Here is an 18,758-nt window from a genome sequence, read left to right as displayed (position 1 = left end):
ATGTACATTATGTCCCTTAACATAAAGAATATTATGAAAGCGTGTTTTCATTTGTCTTCCATCTGTTGTGCTGTTTTTGTGATACATACATTTCCCCTCTGCATCTGTGGTGAACCCCAGTACCTGTTGTTCTTATATGTACTTTACATGGTCAGTTATCTTTTATAGAAATGAAAAGATGAGAAAACAAAGGAAAAAAACCCTTTATTTCCCCTGCAAATTTGGTTCCTCTGGTGCCCCTTATTTCTTTGTACAGATCCCAGTTTGCATCTCTATTATTTTCTTTAGCCCCAGAAACATCCTTTGTCATTACCTCCCCTGGAGGTCTGCAGGAGAAGAATTGTCTCAGCTTTTACCTGAAAAAGGATTTCTCCTTCATTGTGGTAGGACATTTCACTAGTAATGGAATTCTAGGTTGAGATTCTTTCCCCCTCCAGACTTTAAAGGTGTTATTTGATGGTCTTGTGCTCGCATTATTTCTAACTGGGGATCTTTCTGTCCTATTCAATACGTGTTGCCCTGTATACATTATACCCGTTTTCCATCTGCTTTAAAATGCTGCTCCTTATTATTGATTTTAGTACTTTAATGATGACATACTTTGATATGCTTTTCTTTGTATATTTGGATGTATTGAACTTAGATCTGTGTGTTTACAGTTTTAATCAAATTTGGGAAAGTTTCTACCACTCTCTCTTCAACTGTGTTTTCTGTTCTTCTTCTGGGACTCCAACCGCAATTACTGTTGTCCCATAGTTCACCGATTCGCTATTCCTCGTTTCTTTTTTGTCTCTGTTCTTCACGGCACATAGTTTTGTTTTCTTTTTTAAGATTTTATTTATTCATTTGAGAGAAAGCGAGAGAGAGCGCATGAGTCAGGGGGAGGGACAGAGGGAGAGGAACAAGCCCAAGGACATTGGACTCCATCCCAGGACCCTGGGATCATGATCTGAGCCAAAGACAGATGCTTAACCTTCTGAGCCACCCAGGTGCCCCACAGCAGATAGTTTTTATTGCTACGTTTTCAAATTGACCATTCTTTCCTCTGCATTATATAGTCTGCTCTTAATCCCATTCAAGGAATATTTCTCTTCAGGTCTTGTATTTTTCAACTTGCATTTTTCAGTATTCTACTTGGTTCCTTATAGCATCTTCCCTTTTCTCTCATCATATTCATGTTTTCCTTTAAAATTTGTCTACTTATAACTATTTTAAAGTCCCTGCCACTTCCTGTCTTTCATTTCTGTTTGTTTCTGTTGGTTGGCTTTTTCTTCTGGTAGCAGATCACGTGTACCTGCTTCTTCACTTGTCTAGTAATTTTTTATTGGGTGCTGGATATTTTGATTCTTACAGTTCTCTGTGTTTGGATTTTGCTGTTTTCCTTTTAAAACATTAAACCTTGTCTTATATAGGCAGGTAAGTGAATCAATTTGATCTTTTGGAAGGTTATTTTTTAGCCTTTTTTTATTATTCTTTAAAAATTTTTTTTATTTGAGAGAAAGTAAGAGAGAGTATTGTGCCCGAGTTTTCACGTCCAAGAGACCACCAAGGAGCCAGGCACCGATGCACTCACATGAGGGTTTATTTGACAAGCTTAAACTTGTGCCCAAGTATACCCGACACAGCGGAGTAGGGACTTGGACCCCGAGCTTAGTTAAGACAGGGGTATTTATGGGTTCCTGTTACTAAAGCAGGGTGGGGGTCTCGGGAACCAAAGCAGGGTGGGGCTTCCTGGAACTAAAGCAAAGTAGGGGAAAGTTCAGCCCTTGGGCACAGGGGTCTGAGATGGCTGTACTTATGCTAAGGCTAAACCTGAGGTGGGACGGCCTTGACTTTTCTGGCCTCCACAAGAGCACTTGAGCAGGGTGAGGAGCAGAGGGAGAAGCAGGCTCCCTGCTGAGCAGGGACACCCCAACCCCCACCCCCTCTACGTGGGGCTCGATCCCAGGACTCCAGGATCACAGCCTGAGCCGAAAGCAGACACTTAACCAGCTGAGCCACCCAGGCACTCCCTTTTAAGCTTTATTAAGATGGCTCTAAAGTAGTCTTACTGTAGAGCTAGTTAAGCCCTTCTGCTCTGGCTTTAATGCTTCTGCTGTTTCTACAGAATGCCCTGGACGTTCAATTCACATCACTGTCCGGTTAGAACTTGAGTATCTCTGCACTGGATGAGCAGCTTCGTATACTCAGCATCAGACTCCAGGGGATCTGCATTATTATTTCTGGACCTAGTTCTCTGCTTAATGCCCTCTCTGACCGTGCCCCCAAATTTTAGCTGCCTCAGCCTCCCCTATTCCTGTGTCCGTCTTCTACCCTCAGTGAGATCACCATGCTCTACTTGGTTACTTCCTTCCTGCTCAGCAGCCTGGGAAATGACTCCCCTTCAGCTCCAGGGATCATTATGGGGTTACCTTATTCATTTCCTTACTCTTAAGGATCACACTTTTATGATGCCTTTTCTCAGATGACCAGAAACATTGTTTCTACATATTTTGTCTAGTTTTCTTCTTTTTCAGTGTGGGAAAAGTGTTTCTAGTATATTTATTTCATCGAGGCCAGAAGTGGAAGTCCTTCCACATACTGATTTATGTATTTTATATATTATGTATGAAACAGATGAATTCATTTTAATTTTAAAAATCCAAGAGTATTATAAATAGAATAAAATATGGTAGTCCCCTTACCTCTCCCATCTCATTTCGTGTCACTCAACAGAGAAACCACTTTTAGAAGTTTGATGTGCATCCTTCTGTTTTCCTTTATGCACTTGTATCCATTTATATACACATGTTCATGCAAACGAGAGGTAGACATATTTTTAAACGTAAGTAAAGCAGTTCTCTAACTATTATTCTGCAATATACTTTTTCACTTGATAATGTCTTGGAGATGGAGATCTTATTATTAAAGTATATATCAATTTTTATTTTTCTAATATTAGCCATATATCCTACAGAATGGTTTTCCTCTAATTTATTTAATCACTCTACTCTTCAGTCATTAAGGTTTTTCCTTCTAACTTTATGCTGTTATAAACTATATTTTTTAATAATATGTACAGTAACTTTTCCAGTGGTATTTCTGTAGGCGAAATCACAAAGTTTTCAAAGAATCTGTTTATAAATTGCCTTTCTAAACAGTTTTTACATGTTGATATTACCCCTAACTAGTAGGAACCAGGCTCTTTGAAGAAATCGTTGATTCTAGATCTAGAACCAGAAATGTAAGAGATAAGTCTAGAATATCTTATCACAGCAGAAAGCAAGGGAGGTAAGCAAGATAACTGTGATGGCTCAAAAGATACAGAATGCCCTTTGAAGGGACTGCCATTAGTCAGAGATAGGACAGTTTACCAAGCAAAGAACTGCCAGACTGAAAAACATCAAATATGTTTAACAGCCAAGAATCATAAGATGCCAACCAATCCAAACCCAAAACCACATTGCTCACCTTGGAAGGGAGGTAGGGGATAGCATTCTGAGTACTGGTAAGGAGAAGCATCGTGTAGTTATCTTCCTCTAACTGTACGATCCTATCTCAAAATAACCAAGTAATTAATGAGAGGCATTTCTTTTTATTTACTTATTTATTTGAGAGAAAGAGAGAGCACAAGTGGGAGGGGAAGGGGGAGGCAGCTGAGGGAGAAGCAGATTCCCCTCTCAGCAGGGATCCCAATGTGGGGCTCGATCCCAGGACCCTGAGATCATGACCCGAGCCCAAGGCAGATCCTTAAGTGATTGAGTCACCCAGGCACCCCGAGGGGAATTTCTGTATAGAAGTCTACTAATAAATGAAGAAAGAATAAGAGAACAGAATCAGACTACCAAAGGTATAACCTATATTAATTGAAATACAAGCCCTAGAAAGTGATCGTCAGTGGCTACTAATAATCTCAGGGAAAGCATGAAGACGAAGCATTCTGAGAAGAGAATTGTAGCTAACAACAATGGACCCCACCAATTATGTGTTAACACTGAAGAAGGAGAGACCCCCAGCTGTCATATGGCAGCCAATATGGCAGCTCTTCAAGAATCGAACCTGTTCAAGGCCCTCGATCTAACTCCCTGTTTATAGGACAAACAAGAGATAGAGGACCTTATTAAATGACATCCCAGGGATGCTATCATCCAAGTCTAGAAATTCTAGAAATTCTATAAGATAAATAGCCCTTGTTTCTTCAATAAGTAATAGGCAAGAAATAAAAAGGATGGGAAGCTTTTAGAGATTAAAAGAGAAAGGTAGGAAATCTCACCCAAATGTAACACGCAGACCTTGTTTGGATCCTGATTTGAACAGACCAGTTCTAAGGACACATTGGAATCATCAGATTTAATGATGCCTGGATTCTAGATGCTATCCCGGAACTGTGAATGTTCTATATGTGATATTAGTGTTGTGTTCCTGTTAAAAAATAGTCCCTCTCTCTTACTTACCAGTGAAATGTTAGAATCTGTGCACTTACTTTTAAATCATCCTGTAAGGGCTTGAGAGGGGAGCATTGGTGGCAATTATTTATCTTGGATGATGAGTACAGGGGGTTATTATAGTATTTTTTTCTACATTTGCGTGAGTGAAATTTTCCATTATTAATTTTTTATTTTATTTTTAAATTTTTTTTAAGAAGTCATCTCTGTACCCTATGTGGGGCTCCAACTCCCAACCCCGAGAACAAGCATCACGTGCTCTCCTGACTCAGCCAGCCAGGCAGCCCCTGAATTTTTTAAATTGGAAAATAAACTTAGCAATGACAGACCAGGTGAAGGGAGCTTCATAAATCATTAGGATAAGTGAGGAGCTTTGCAAAGTTTCACCCTAAATATTTGGAGTATGTCTGTACCCACACACCTGCAGAAAAGGTATCCGCAAACGGCAGAGAATTTATTCAGCGTGCTTACTACCGTCGATCTGAGCCCCCCACGTGCTTATCTTGAAATGAGCACGAGTCTCATCGTTTCCAACACCCTAGAGAGATCTTTGCGGCAAAGCTAACGCCGTGTGTTGGGTCAGACTGGCTTCTCACCGCGATCCTGATACCTGTTTTCCAGGTGCAGCAGGTGCAGACCGTGCAGCAGGTGCAGCATGTGTACCCAGCTCAGGTGCAGTACGTGGAAGGAAGCGACACCGTCTATACCAACGGAGCGATGTAAGTCCACACGCGGGAGTCGTTTTCATTCCCCGTTGTAGTCAGAGGAAAACACTGGGTTTGCCGACACATCCCGCTATTCCCAGATTGTTTCCTTGTTTTCACGGTAAATTTTTTTTTTTTTTAACCAGATCAGAGTTACTGGAATGAGGCTTCTGTGTAGAGGTTTGTCTGGGTTTGTGACGGATGTGCGCTGATCTCCACCGTAGTGGAATACTTTAAATTATGAAAACTATTATGCTTTTGAAGGGTTTTCACTAGGTTGAGAAAAATGTATACCCCTCATTGTGATTTCTGTACCTTATTAATACCTTATAAGCCCTGTGCTTTTTGTTTTTACAAATAAGATGCATTTGTGTGTGTCTTCATCTGTAAACTACCACAAAACTAGTACATTTGTTTCTTTTGGCATTTCCTGAATGAAGTTTAGTGTCCGTAAGAGTACCTGATCCTCCGATCTTAATCTCCTGCTGAATTTGCCTTCCCCCTGCCCCAACGCATCACCTCCGCAGCAACAATGATGTAAATTTGCAAATTTATACCAGTTGTGTTTTTTAGCCACTTTGGATGAGGTAAGATTGGGGATGTTATAAGAGACTGAGAACTATTACAGGTCACCATGATTGTTTTCATTTGACCATGTGAGGTTTTGCTTGTCATCTGTCGGGTCTCCGAGTTTACCGGAAATGAATTCAAATTCTCTCATTCTCTTCTGCCCACCACCTCCCTTCAGCGCTGGTGTGTCCCAGGTCCGTACGTTCTGCTTTATTCTTACTGCACCTTCTCTCTCCTTGGGTGGGGTCATAGAGTCCCATGATCTCAACCTGTCACCTCCATGAGGGCTGGAATTCTCCTTGTCTCTTGCAGTAAGTCTAACACCAGAAGAGTGCATGACACATAGTCAAAGTTCAGTTATGGTTACCTATTGTTATTATAACTAAGCCCCTTGGAATCCTCCCTTAACTCTGCACGAGTTTTATTGTCATGATTAAGATACTTCACTATTTTGAGCTTTTGATGATTCTTTCCTGGGAAGTGGGAGGACGATGATCTCACTCCTATTAGGCTGTTGTGAGGATTTGAGGAAATATCTTTTCAGCAACTCATGCGGGCCTGGGAGACAGTAGCTGGCACCAACCTGGAAGCTCCTCCCTGGTCCTGACCCTTCTCTCCTTTCTCATTGCTTTGGGTCACTGAATCCGTCTACATTCCCACTGCCTTAAAACCTCCATTACCTGTAGAATACAGTTCACCTCCCCACCTTGGCATTCACTCGTTTCCTACCTCTCCAGCTTCACTTTCCACCTGTTCTAAGAACAACCAACTTTGTACGGGTTTCCCTGCCCTTTCGTGCCTGTTTTTTGGACGTGTGGTTTTCTCTGCCTTCCCATCTCCCTGTGCTGAGCCTCGTGGGATCTTTATCGACTGCTCCCTTGTCTCCCCGCCTTGTGCCATGGACCCTTGGCTCCCCAGTGCGGTTAAGTTGCCCTTCCCCTGTGGATAAGGACAACCCTGGACCCTGACCTTCGCTTCCAGCATGGCGCTGTGAATGCTTACTCTTACATCTCTTACTAGCAAGAAAATGTCATTCTCTTGTTTTATTTGCAGCGAGTTAGGAGACCGGCTCGTAGTACAGGGCCAGTGAGTTTCTGTTGCTCCAGTGAATCCAAAACTCTTTACATATGTTCGACACACTCTGAATATTTTTTACCTGTTTGTTGTGTAGGACCGGAGCCTCCTGGAGTCTGCTTTTAGAATCTCTACCATAAACCCACACTACGGTTGGCATTTACACCAAAAAAAAATAGATTCACCTGCCACTTGGAGTGGCATACTATCAAGGAAAACATAATGGGTTTCTAGATGCTGCTGGAGATCACTCAGTTATATTGTCATTTCATCCTTGCCTGTGGTTTCTCTGTCACAAGAGCCCCGGAGTAAAGCCATTATATACTCTGCCTTTGCTCAAGCGTGTGCCGTCTCCTACCGGGTTTGTTCTTCTTGTTTAAAGGCATCCTAGACAAAGCCTGAACAAGCCAGCCCCCTCAGCGGAGGGCTGAGTTACCACTCTACTGCCTGTTACTGTAGCATTACGTCTTACGTGTATTACAGCGTTCTATCAGCAGAGAAGCTCAGAAAATCTGACAAATAGAAGTTTGAACAAAGTAGAGCTTTTATTTTTGTCAGGTCACAAGAAGCCCAGAGGTTGCATGTTGTGCAAATCACTAGCACTCCATGGTGCAAATATAAAGTCCAGCCTTCTTAGAGAAAATCTTACAAGCTGACATACAGCAGAGGGAGCATAACTGGACTGGCCACACCATGGAAATGTTCCAGTAGATGAAGTCTTGCCTCACAGGGTTCTGCATATTTCTAGGGAACAGGGGCAGTGAGCCTTCGCAAGCTGCGTAGTAGGGAAAAGTGACTTTCTTAGAAAGGGAGGAGTGGGGGCCTGCCGTTCTCAGTTCCATCAGCCTCTTCTTCCATTGGGATTAATTAGATCTGCTCAGCCAGCTTGAAGCCAAGCGACCAAAAGGTAATAGGAATTGAGCCTTTAGAAACATCCAGAGCCGTGCTTGCTTTACTGACATGGGTTTCGCAGCTCAGGGATGTTAGAGCCAAGATAGGTTGACGAGATGTCTGCCTCGGTTGGGACCATCGTAGCTACATTCCCGATGGGAAGAAGAGGATATGTGTATTCATGCAGATGTGTGTACACACATTGTTCATGTGGCCATGAACATGCACACAGAGGCTTTCCCAGACGCCCCCAGCTCCCTTTTGCTTCTCTCTCTTGAGTATAACCACATCGCAAGGTGGTGGTTAGCTGCGAGCGGACCTGGGAACGCTGGTCTGTAACTCCCAGGTTTACGGTAGAAAGCAGCAGGGCACCAAGGGCATTGGAATGGGTGTTGAGACAGTGTCTATCCTCATCCTTCATCATTGGTCCAAGGCCGGGCAGAGAGATGACTGGTGTGTGACTTTGTCCAAGATACACTGCCTGCTTCACTCTCATTCATCTATGCCATGGAGGTGGTTAGCTTTTCCATAAGTGCTTTCTGTAGTGTCTTATAAATAGTAAACAGTCAACTTTAGCTATTGCTGTAAAGTTATGCACTATAAAAAACATTAAGTACTATAGTTCTTCTTTTGATTATTTCTGGCTTCTTTTGAGGACCTGAATTCTGCCTATTGCCTCGTGCCTTTTTAACCTCTTCGGCCACGGCCCTTGGGGTCTTCCGTGCCATAGACAGATGTGAGATCACTTGCAAAACCTTGGAAAAACAGTATCGCCGAAGTTGACGCTTTAGAACGAGAGAGCCCATTTAAGTACAAAAATGATTCCAAGTAAATATCTCACATCATCCTGTCTTTGCTCACAGTGTCTGTGCATCAGATCATGACTAATGAGTTCTAGGTCGTGAGTTCATTTGCCACAAAGTCCAATAAGCTTTGATCTGGTCTGTGTGGGCCTGGATCGTTTCTGCATCTCCAACCGCTGGGGCCACACGTGTGCGGAGAGAAGATACAGCCTCAAAAACCTTTCATTAAAATTTCCATTCCAGTGTAATTTTTGACCAAAATCCTAGAGCAGCACGTTCATATTTACTAAAAAAACATTGTCTTGTCGTGAATTATCCTCACAATTGTGGCAGGTAGAGGACTATGAATACTGATTCTCAAATATAACAGACTTTTTTTTTCCCCCCTCAGCTTTAGCTCTTTCGATCTTTCGGTGATTTTGGAGGCTGTTATTTGACTCTGTACAGTGTTTGTCTCAAAGGTTCACTTGAGAGGTCTTATGTTCCCTCTTTTTCTTTGATGCACTTCCCTGTGTGTTAGGAAACAGTCCTCCCCATTCTTGCGTCCGGCGCGCTGAAGTCTTAGCTGGTTTGATTCCTGACCTGGGTCTCAGGGAGACACCTCCTTCTGTGCCATCACCGAGGCTCTTTGCTAATGACACTCCCAGAAGACAGGCATGCCGGTCCTTGTCATGAACCTTCGAGCACCCGGCGCTGCCCTTACAACCTACTCATGCCTCCTCAGTGCCGGTGTGCTGATGCTCCTGTCCCTGGCGGCCCCATGCCGTGTCGCCAGGATGCCCAGGGCCTCCCTCGAGAGGTGGTCATAGCCCCCCCAGAGATGTGCCATTGCTTGTGAGCATGTGCAGTCATTCTACTTGGATGACACCAGAGTGTTTCCTTGGTTCTCGTCGTGAGGATGGGCGGCTCCCGCAGCCTCACGGGCCGACACTGATTTCTGGTGCTGGGTGTTCGAGAACAGCTTTCTGTGAAAGGAAGAAGGGAACCGAATTGGCTTTTCCTTCCGGTAGTTTTCCCATGAATCTTTTCCAAAGTCTGGATCATAGTCTTGTCTTTTTTTTTTTTTTTTTTGAGAGAGAATGAGCGGGGGTAGGAGCAGAGGGAGAGGGAGAATCAGGCTCCCCGCGGAACGGGGAGCCCGATGCGGGTCTTCATCCCTGGACTCCCTGATCATGACCTGAGCCAAAGACAGACGCTTAACCCACTGAGCCACCCAGGCGCTCCAGTCTTGTCTTTTTCTACAGATTCTTAGAATTTACGATGGCTGATAATTTAGAGTGCTGTAATTAAACAAGCTGGGAAGTACTGCATACCGTGGAGACACAGTCCAACGCAATTATGACTTCCTGCAGTAGCTCAGAAATCAATTTTCTTTAACAGAATGATTTTTTTTTCTTTCCTTACCCCTTTTGTTACTCCTCCTTCCCCCCACAATCAGTCCTCCATCATGTTAATCAAAATGGAAATAAAGACCTCCTGTTCTATCATGGCCAAGTTAAGAAATCTTTTTTTTTTTTTTGAAAAATGATTTTAATTTTAAAGGGTTGTCCTCTCGCAGCCACTCTTTGAAGCTGTTCTGCTGTTCAGAGACGATCAATATTTTGAAATGCCAGTGTGCTGATGGCCTGCGTGTCTGTTGCGGTACGACTGGCCTGGTTGGAGGCCATCTCATCATCTTCCTGTTTCGCTCATGGATTTCTCATCAACCCCAATACAGGATTTTATAAAGTGTGTTTCACAGAATGTCAGTCCCATGAAAGTATTCTCTGGTTATATAAGCAGGGAAACACGGTGCCAAAAGCCCTTCTTTTGAGGACTCTAAATTTCTGTTTGTCTCCTGAAGGCTCTGAGAAGTCCCCTAGAGAAGAAATGCAGTGCATTAGAAAGTGAACCTCAGAATTCTTTGATCTTGAATAGTATGGAGTCCTGTCTCATGGTGTACTTTGGGAGTTGGTACATTATTAATATCTGGATATAGAACAGATTTGTTCAAAATCCACGAGCATGCATAAAGGACTCACATTTTATTTTTTTTTAAGTTTTTATTTATTGGAGAGGGAGAGAGAGAGAGCACAAGTGGGAGGAGCAGAGGGAGAAGGAGAGGGAAGGGAGAATCCCAAGCAGACTCAATGCTAAGCGTGGAGCCCAGTGTGAGGCTCCGTCCTAGGACGCTGGGATCACAACCTGAGCCAAAACTAAGAGTCAGACACTTAACTGTGTCATCAAGTGCCCTGAGGACTTACATTTTAAAAAGTCATTTCTTGAAAATCCTATAGTAAGTGCATTTTCTGAAACTACTAATTATTCTTTTCATATGCTTTTTTTTAGAAAGAAATTTAGTAGCAAGCAATGCATTATTTTATTTTTATTATTTTTTGTTGTTGTTGTTTTTAGACAGAGATTGAGAGTGTGCGAGCAATAGTGGGGGTGGTAGGGGGGCAGGGGCAGAGGCAGAGGGAGAGGGAGAGAGAGAATTTTAAGCAGGCCCCGTGCTCAGTGTGGAGCCCCACACGGAGCTCGATCTCATGATCCTGAGATCATGACCTGAGCCGAAATCAAGAGTCAGACGCTTAAGCGACTGAGGCACACGGTGCTCCTTTTGCATATACTTTTTAAATGCTTAATAAGAAATATGAAAAGGGATACTCTTCAAGTTCCTTTTTTTCTGTTAGTGAAATAGGTTTCAGGATTTGCAGGTACGATTATGTTTTTGTATTAACATTTAAGTACTTCCTACTTCGAAGAAATCAGGCGTGGAGTTTCTGTAGTTGAGACTGAGAGGCTGTTTTCTGCGTTTATCCTTCTACTAGTAAACACATTGAAATTGATATAGGATTTGGTTTGTCATTTGGGTTTCTTGGAGAGAAAACTGCCCTTTTCTGTGGAAAAGCACACTGAGGTCTCTCTGTGGTTAGAGATGGCTCCATTTCTTCAATAGCATAAAAATCCCATGGGGCCCCTGGGTGGCTCAGTCAGCGGAGCATCCAAATCTTAATTTCAGCTCAGGTCATGATCTTGGGGTCCTGAGATCAGGCCTCGCATCGGACTCCTGAGTTCAGCAGGAGTCTGCTTCTCCCCTTCTCTCTCCACACCCCCTACACAAACGTATGTGTTCTGTCAAATGAGTAAATAAATCTTTAAAAGAAAAGAAAAGAAAAAAGAAATTCTCCTCTTTCCAAAAAATGGAAGACTTTCAAATATGGCTTCTCAGAATGTCGTAGTCGGGTAGGTTTCGAGATCATGAGTTCCAATCCTTACAACTCACAGTTGAGTAAGTGGATGTCCAGAGAGGTACAGTGATTTTCCCAGCTAGTTAATGTCTAGAGTTCATATTTTCTGACCTTCAGCGCATGGTTCTTTCCAATGATCTGCAAGTAAAGGTCTTTTGATCCTGAGTTATTTGGGGGATTGGAGGGAAGTTCAGTTATAAGCAAACATTTTAGAAAACTTTATATTATTGCATGATTGTATATCTTATTATAGGTCGACAATTGAACTTATGGTCCTTTTTTACTCTTTAAAGAATGTTGTTATTTATATGAATCTCCTTTCATGTTTTTAAAAAAATCATCTCATACTTTTATAGTTAAATATATTTTATGAATATTTAATGTTATTTAGATAGTCACAAAATGTATAGAAAAGTCCATATGTAACAATTTTTCAACATTGAATATTTAGTTAAATGGCTTCCGAGAGAAAGGCTGTATTATCTGACTGTCCTGTCTATATCACTTTTTACTGTTTTTCATTAGTAGAATGAACTGATGCACATTAAGGGTAATTTGAGATGTGATATTTTCCTATCCAGTAGCTTGTTGTCTAAAATAGTTCTCCACGATAATAGCTGGAAGAGTTTGGACACTTTTTTTTTTCCCTCCTCTCCTCTCCCCACCCCTTTTATTGAGAAAGGAAGAAATGGAAGAGATCCACATATCCTTTTATAGGTGTAGAAACAAGTTGTGTTACTAGTTTTCTTAAATGAATTGCAGATACGCCCCCAGGTGTCACGTCTCCTACCAACGGCAGTGTCACCCCAACAAACAGCATTTTTGCATCAACGTTTCCTAATCTGTGGAATGGAATTAATAGTTAAAAGCGTTACTTAGTAACCAGGTCAGGGACAGAGAACGTAGGGAATGGGAAGTGGGGTAATTAGTATTGTCTGAAAAAGTATATTCACTTTTGTTATAGGGAGTCTTCTAAAACTAACTGCAAAAGTCAAACTTGATAAACATTTCCACTTGAACAGTATTTGAAGCTGGAGTGAGAAATTCTGTTGAAGGCACGCAGTTGTGAAGGGTCTGTTTGTTGAATCATGATCTTGTGCCTCACAAAGTGGCCGTTTGCCTAGCCTTAGCACTCTGGCCTCAACAGCACACATAATTGTGTTAGCTGCTTTTGTCCATTTTTGAAATTATCCATCTCTGACAAATGCCTGGTCTGTCTACCCCCTCCTCATGCTAAAATCTCTCTGGATTGACCACATATTCCTCCAAGCTGGCCTTCTTCTTCACATTACAATGCAATGGCTCTTGTCAAGGTCATTGGTGACCTCCAGCTGTCAAGTCTAATAGCCATTTTTCAATTAGCAATAATCGCGCCTCGGATAAACCTCATTGGCTACGATACTGCCACTGCGCAAAGCTAATAGCCATTTTTCTAGATTAAATTTTCTTAATGTCAGACAGCTACCCTGCCAGCTACTCTGCTCTTGCTTGAATCACGATCTCCTCTCGGCTTTTCTGACTGTGTTCTTCTGTGTTCTTCTGATCTTGTCAGGTCTTCCTCATTCTTATTATTGGCCACATGATTTTTCTACGGCCGAAGTTCTCTGTACCTTTCCCTGCTGTTCTCTAACAGAGACAACACTTAATGACTATACGTCGTTGCCGTGACTGTTTTTAACATACCCAACATTTGTCTTTCCCCCACCAGAATGGAAGTTTCATATAGTCAAGTGCCTGGTTTTTGCTCCCCGTACTCTGATACCTAGAACAGTTATTGATAAGAGGTGCTCAACCTGTATTTGTTGAAGAAATTCAATAAAAGATAGCATTTAATGACATGGGAGACAAGAGCAGGCTGCTTGGTTGGTCTATCTTATTTATTTTCTCTTTTATTTATTTTTGCTGTGAATATTTTTTCTTTAATTTTTTTTTTTAATTGAAGTATAGTTGACCCGCAGTGTTCCGCTAGTTTCAGGTGTACAGCGCAGTCATTCAGCAAGTCCCTACATTGTGCTGTGCCCCTTACAAGTGTGGCTGCCATCGGTCACCAAGTAATGCTGTTATAATACCACTGACTGTATTCCCTATGCTGTACTTTTTATCCTCATGACTGACTTATTTCATCATGGGAAGCCCATATCTCCCACTCCCCCTCCCCCTTCCTTCTGGCTACCATCAGTTTGTTCTCCATATTTATGGGTTTGTTTTTGCTTTTTGTTTGTTTTGTTTTTTAGATTCCGGGTATAAGTGAAAGTATGTGGTATTTGTCTTTCTCTGTCTAACTTGTTTCACTTAGCATAATACCCTCTAGATCCACCCATGTTGTTGCAGATGGGAAGATCTCGTTCTTTTTCATGGCTGAGTAATACACCATTGTGTCTGTATACCACATCTTCTTTATTTTTTTCCTCTTTGCATGGACATTTGGGTTACTTCCGTACCTTAGCTATTGTGAACAATGCTGCATTAAACAGTAGGGGTGCATGTATCTTATCAAGTATTTTTATTTTCTTTGGGTAAATACCCAGTAGTGGAATTACTGGATGAGATGATATTTCTATTTTTAGTTCTTTGAGGAACCTACATACTGTTTTCCAACATGGCTGCTCCAACTTAACATTCCAACAGTACATGAGGGTTCCTTTTCCCCACATCCTCACCGCACTTACTACTGCTACTATTATTACTACTATTACTACTACTACTACTACTACTACTTCTTCTTCTTCTTCCTCTTCTTCTCCTTCTCCTTTCTTTTAAATTCTAGCTATTCTGACTTATGTGGTTTTGATATGCATTCTTCCTGATGATGAGTAATGTTGAGCATCTTTTCATGTGTGTTGGCCATCTGAATGTCTTCTTTGGGAAAATGTCTGCTCGGGTCCTCTGTCCATTTTTAATTGAATTATTTGTTCTTTCGGGTATTGAGCTATACAAGTTCTTTATATATTTGAGATATTAACTCCATATCAGATATATCATTTACAAAAAAGTTGGTTGGCTTATTTTGTTGGCAGTTACATATGCTGTGCAAAAGCTTTTTATTTTTATGTAGTCTTCATAATTTTACTTTTGTTTCCTTTGCCTGAGGAGACAGATCTAGAAAAATGTTGCCAAGGCCAATGTCAAAGAAATTGCTACCTATGATTTCTCTAATGAGTTTCATGGTTTCAGTTCTTATAGTTAGGTCTTGAATCCATTTTGAGTTTAGTTTTATGGTATATGGTGGAAGGAAGTGGTCTAGTTTCATTCTCCAGCATGTAGCTGGCCAGTTTTCCCAACACCATTTTTTGAAGAGGCTGTCTCTTCTCCTTTGTATATTCTTACTTCCTTTGTCATAGATTAATTGACATATAAATGTAGATTTATTTCAGGGCTCTTCTGTTCCATTGAGGTATATGTCTGTTTTTGTGCCAGTATCATACTGTTTTGATTACCACAGTTTTGTGTAGTATATCCTGAAATCTGGGATTGTGATACCTTCAGCTTGTTGTTTTTTCTCAAGATTTCTTTGGCTCTACAGCATCTTTGATGGTTCCAGACAAATTTTAGTTTTGTTTGTTCTAATTCTATGAAAAATATTATTGCGATTCGGGGAGAGATTGCATTGAATTTGTAGATTGCCTAGGATGGTATGGACATTAAACAATATGAATTCCTTCCATCCATGAGCATGGAATGTCTTTCCATTTGTTTGTGCATTCTTCAGTTTCTTTCATCAGTGTTTTATAGTTTGCAGATTACAGGCCTTTCACCTCCTTGGTTAAGTTTATTCCTAACTATTCCATTCTTTTTGGTGCAACTATAAGTGGAATCATTAAATTCTCTTTCTGCTACTTTGTTATTAGTGTATGGAAATGCACCTGATTTCTGTGCAGTAATTTTGTATCCTGCAACTTTACTGATTTGTTAACTTGGTTGTTTTAAATACATAAGGGAAAATGATTGGAACTGAATTGAGATGCTGTTAACATAGTATTAACTCAGCTTTTTTGGCGGTGGGTTGGGGAGGTTCTTTTGTTTTCCCCCACTGCAAAACATTTTTGGGCTTATGTGCATGTATGTGGTTGCTCAGTTTTTATTGTTTTCAAATATATAAGACAGTATTATTAATGGTAGTTACAGTACTGTACGTTAGATCCCCAGAACTTACCCTTTAACAGAAAATTAGGTCATTTGGCCATTATCTCCCATTTCTCCCAGCTCCCGCCTCTGGCAACAACCATTCAACTCTCTATTTTTATGAGTTTAAATTTTTATATTCTACATCGAAAGGAGATTATATAGTACTTGTCTTTGTCTGACTTATTTCACTTAGCATTATGTTCTCAAAGTGTTTATAGATTTTTGTAATGGCTGAATAATATTCCATTGTATATATGTATACCACATTTTCTTTATCCACTCATCTGTCGCTGGACACTTAGGTTGTGTCCATGTCTTGGCTATTGTGAATAATGCTGCAGTGAATAGGGAATATAGATACCTCTTTGAGATACTGATTTCATTTCCTTCAGATATACACCCAGAAGTGGGATTACTGGATTATATGGTCACTCTGAAATAGACACATGGGCCAATGGAACAGAATAGAGTGCCCAGAAATAAGCCATAAACTCAAGCATATACAGCCAACTAATCTTTCTTTGACAAGGGCTCAGATCTCTACATGCAAAAAGAAAGAAAGAAAGAAATTGGATCACTATGTTATAGCACTCACAAAAATTGAAATATATTATAGACTTACGTATAAGATCTGAAACTATAAAATTCCTAAAAGAACACATAAGGTATATATACCCTCCTTGACATCAGTCTTTGCAACATTTTAGGTATAACACCAAAAGCACAGGCAAAAATAAGTGAACTCATCCAACCGAAAGGCAAAGGAAACCATCAGCAAAATGAAAAGGCCACCTAACAAATGGGAGAAAATATTTGTATGCCGTGTATCTGAAAGGGGTTGATATCTGAAGTACTTAGGGGACAGACACAACTTTTTGTTTGCAAAAAAGCAAATAATTCAATTCAATAATGGGCTAAGGGCCTGAATAGACATTTTTTTTTTTTCCCAAAGACATACAAATGGCCCACAGGTAATGAAAACTTCTCAGCATCACTAATCATCAGGGAAATACTGTTAACAAAAAGGCAAGAAATAACATGTGTTGATGAGGAGGTGGAGAAAAAGGAACTTTGTGCCCTGTTGGTGGGAACATAAATTGGTACAGCCATTATGGAAAACAGTATGAAATTTCCTCAAAAAATATTAAAAATGGAACTACTGTTCGATCTAGCTCAGTTTTCCTTATTTATAAATTTAAACCAGAGGCTGTGGATCAAAAGCTTCCATGATCCATTTCTGCCAACATTGACTGAAGTCTGTATGCACTTTCCCGACTTACGTTGTCAGGATAAATGACCTGTACGTATACTTATTATGTGTACCTTATCAATGTACTTAAAAACCATTCTAGCAATGGACATTTTGCTAATGTTCTCAGGGATAGCTACAACAGAGTGTACAGCTCCTACACGATAGCAGACTAGACTTTTTAAAAAAAAAAACTCAGACTAGAAGAACTCGGACTGTGAACTGTGGGTTGCACATTTTTAGTATCTTCCAGTATTGTGGTTCTTAAAGTTTTGCAGACCAGCCACACTGACGTCATCTGAGAACTTGTCAGAAGCAGCCAGCTGGTCTCCTGGATCAGGAATTTTGGGGGTAGGGTCTGGCCGTGGGTGTCTCACAAGCCCTCCCACTGATTCTTATGAATGCTGAACCATGAGAACCACATTTCTTTATTAGAATTAAAGAATTTAAATACAAAATGCAAATGTCTGGTTATCTTGATGTAATGGTAACAGGATGATGCGAAGTTACAGTTCTAGTACTCCAGATATTATTGACATATTTGGTAATGAAAATACTGCATATGAATGGGAAATCCCAATTAGCTGTTGCAAGAATTCTTATCGACTTTTACCGTTCATCCTTGCATTTCTTCCCTCGTTGTTTTGGCAACAATTCAATAGATGCTTTTAGATTTTACTTATTGTTACAGCAGTCGAAAAGAGCAGAAGTAGGTCTGTCTTCTGAATTTAAATCAAGCCCAGGGTTTTATTTATGATATTGAGTAGTATTTCTTTCTTTATATTCAGTCTTGTTTTTTTATTCTTAATAATAAGGTAATAATAAGAAATTAAATGTCATGTCACTTGACTTCCCTTTGGAATGACCATTTACCGTTTGGTGTCTTTCACAAAATGGACATGTCCCCACTCAGTGGCATCTTCTGGCTTCGGTCTAACTGGAAGCATTTGAGAGATCTGTTTCAAAATGCAAATAAGTCATGCATGCCGGCCAGCTGGATATTGTATCCCGCATGAATGCAATTTGTTGCAGATTCCAACTAATAGCTACTTCCGTGCAGGGCTTTTGTGATGCACATAAAAACTTCATAGTGGAAGACTGTTTAAGGCAGGGTTCTTGATTTTAAGCAACAGAAACCAGCTCTGGGATATGTGAGCAGAACACAGGATTTATCGAAAGGTATTTGTGACTTAGAAAATTTCAAGGATGTCTGGAGAATGCAGCTGAACCAGGATGGGCATGAGTGGTGAGCATGAGTGGTGCTAGGCATCCAGACTGTAGACGAAATCACATCACAGAAGAAGTCCAGTGAGAACACCACATGCTGCCATGCTCTCAAATCACACACCCTTGCTGCCTCTAGATTCTGGCGGTGGCTGTGTTAAGGGGGTGGGGCACAGTTCCCCACCTGTGCGGTTCCCCTAGCCAGTAAGTGAGACAGTAGATCCCCACCTTTACAAATAATTCCCCCTCATTCCCAAATTCTCCAAGTTTCCTCTTGTGCTCTCAAACTTTCGGAAAATACTTAAGACATTCTGGCTACACTTATTTACCTATTTCTTCGATCTGGTTCGATAAAATGAATATTGCTTTCAGGACACTGAAACACTTTCCAGTGAGATTGCCTCCTATCCTATTTCATGAACATGTTCCAGAATCATCTCCCATGACCCCTCTGCAGCCCTGGG

At 41.0% G+C, this 18,758-nt stretch overlaps 1 protein-coding gene and 1 pseudogene across 4 annotated transcripts in view; one reads left to right on the top strand and one right to left on the bottom strand.

Moving 5' to 3' along the window:
• RFX3 (regulatory factor X3) overlaps nucleotides 1-18,758 on the top strand; it is a 284,224-nt gene that overhangs the window by 163,269 nt on the left and 102,197 nt on the right. For all 4 annotated transcript variants that reach the window (XM_046023089.1, XM_046023092.1, XM_046023088.1 and 1 more), the window contains exon 3: nucleotides 5,046-5,143. In XM_046023089.1, coding sequence (XP_045879045.1) covers nucleotides 5,046-5,143 — 98 coding nt within the window. The remainder of the gene's footprint in view (nucleotides 1-5,045; nucleotides 5,144-18,758) is intronic.
• LOC123953603 lies at nucleotides 12,935-13,115 on the bottom strand (annotated as a pseudogene).

The sequence above is a fragment of the Meles meles genome, chromosome 11, assembly GCF_922984935.1.
Source record: "Meles meles chromosome 11, mMelMel3.1 paternal haplotype, whole genome shotgun sequence".
NCBI lineage: Eukaryota > Metazoa > Chordata > Mammalia > Carnivora > Mustelidae > Meles > Meles meles.
Note: the sequence above shows the minus strand (reverse complement) of the source record. Positions and strands in the feature narration are given on the sequence as shown.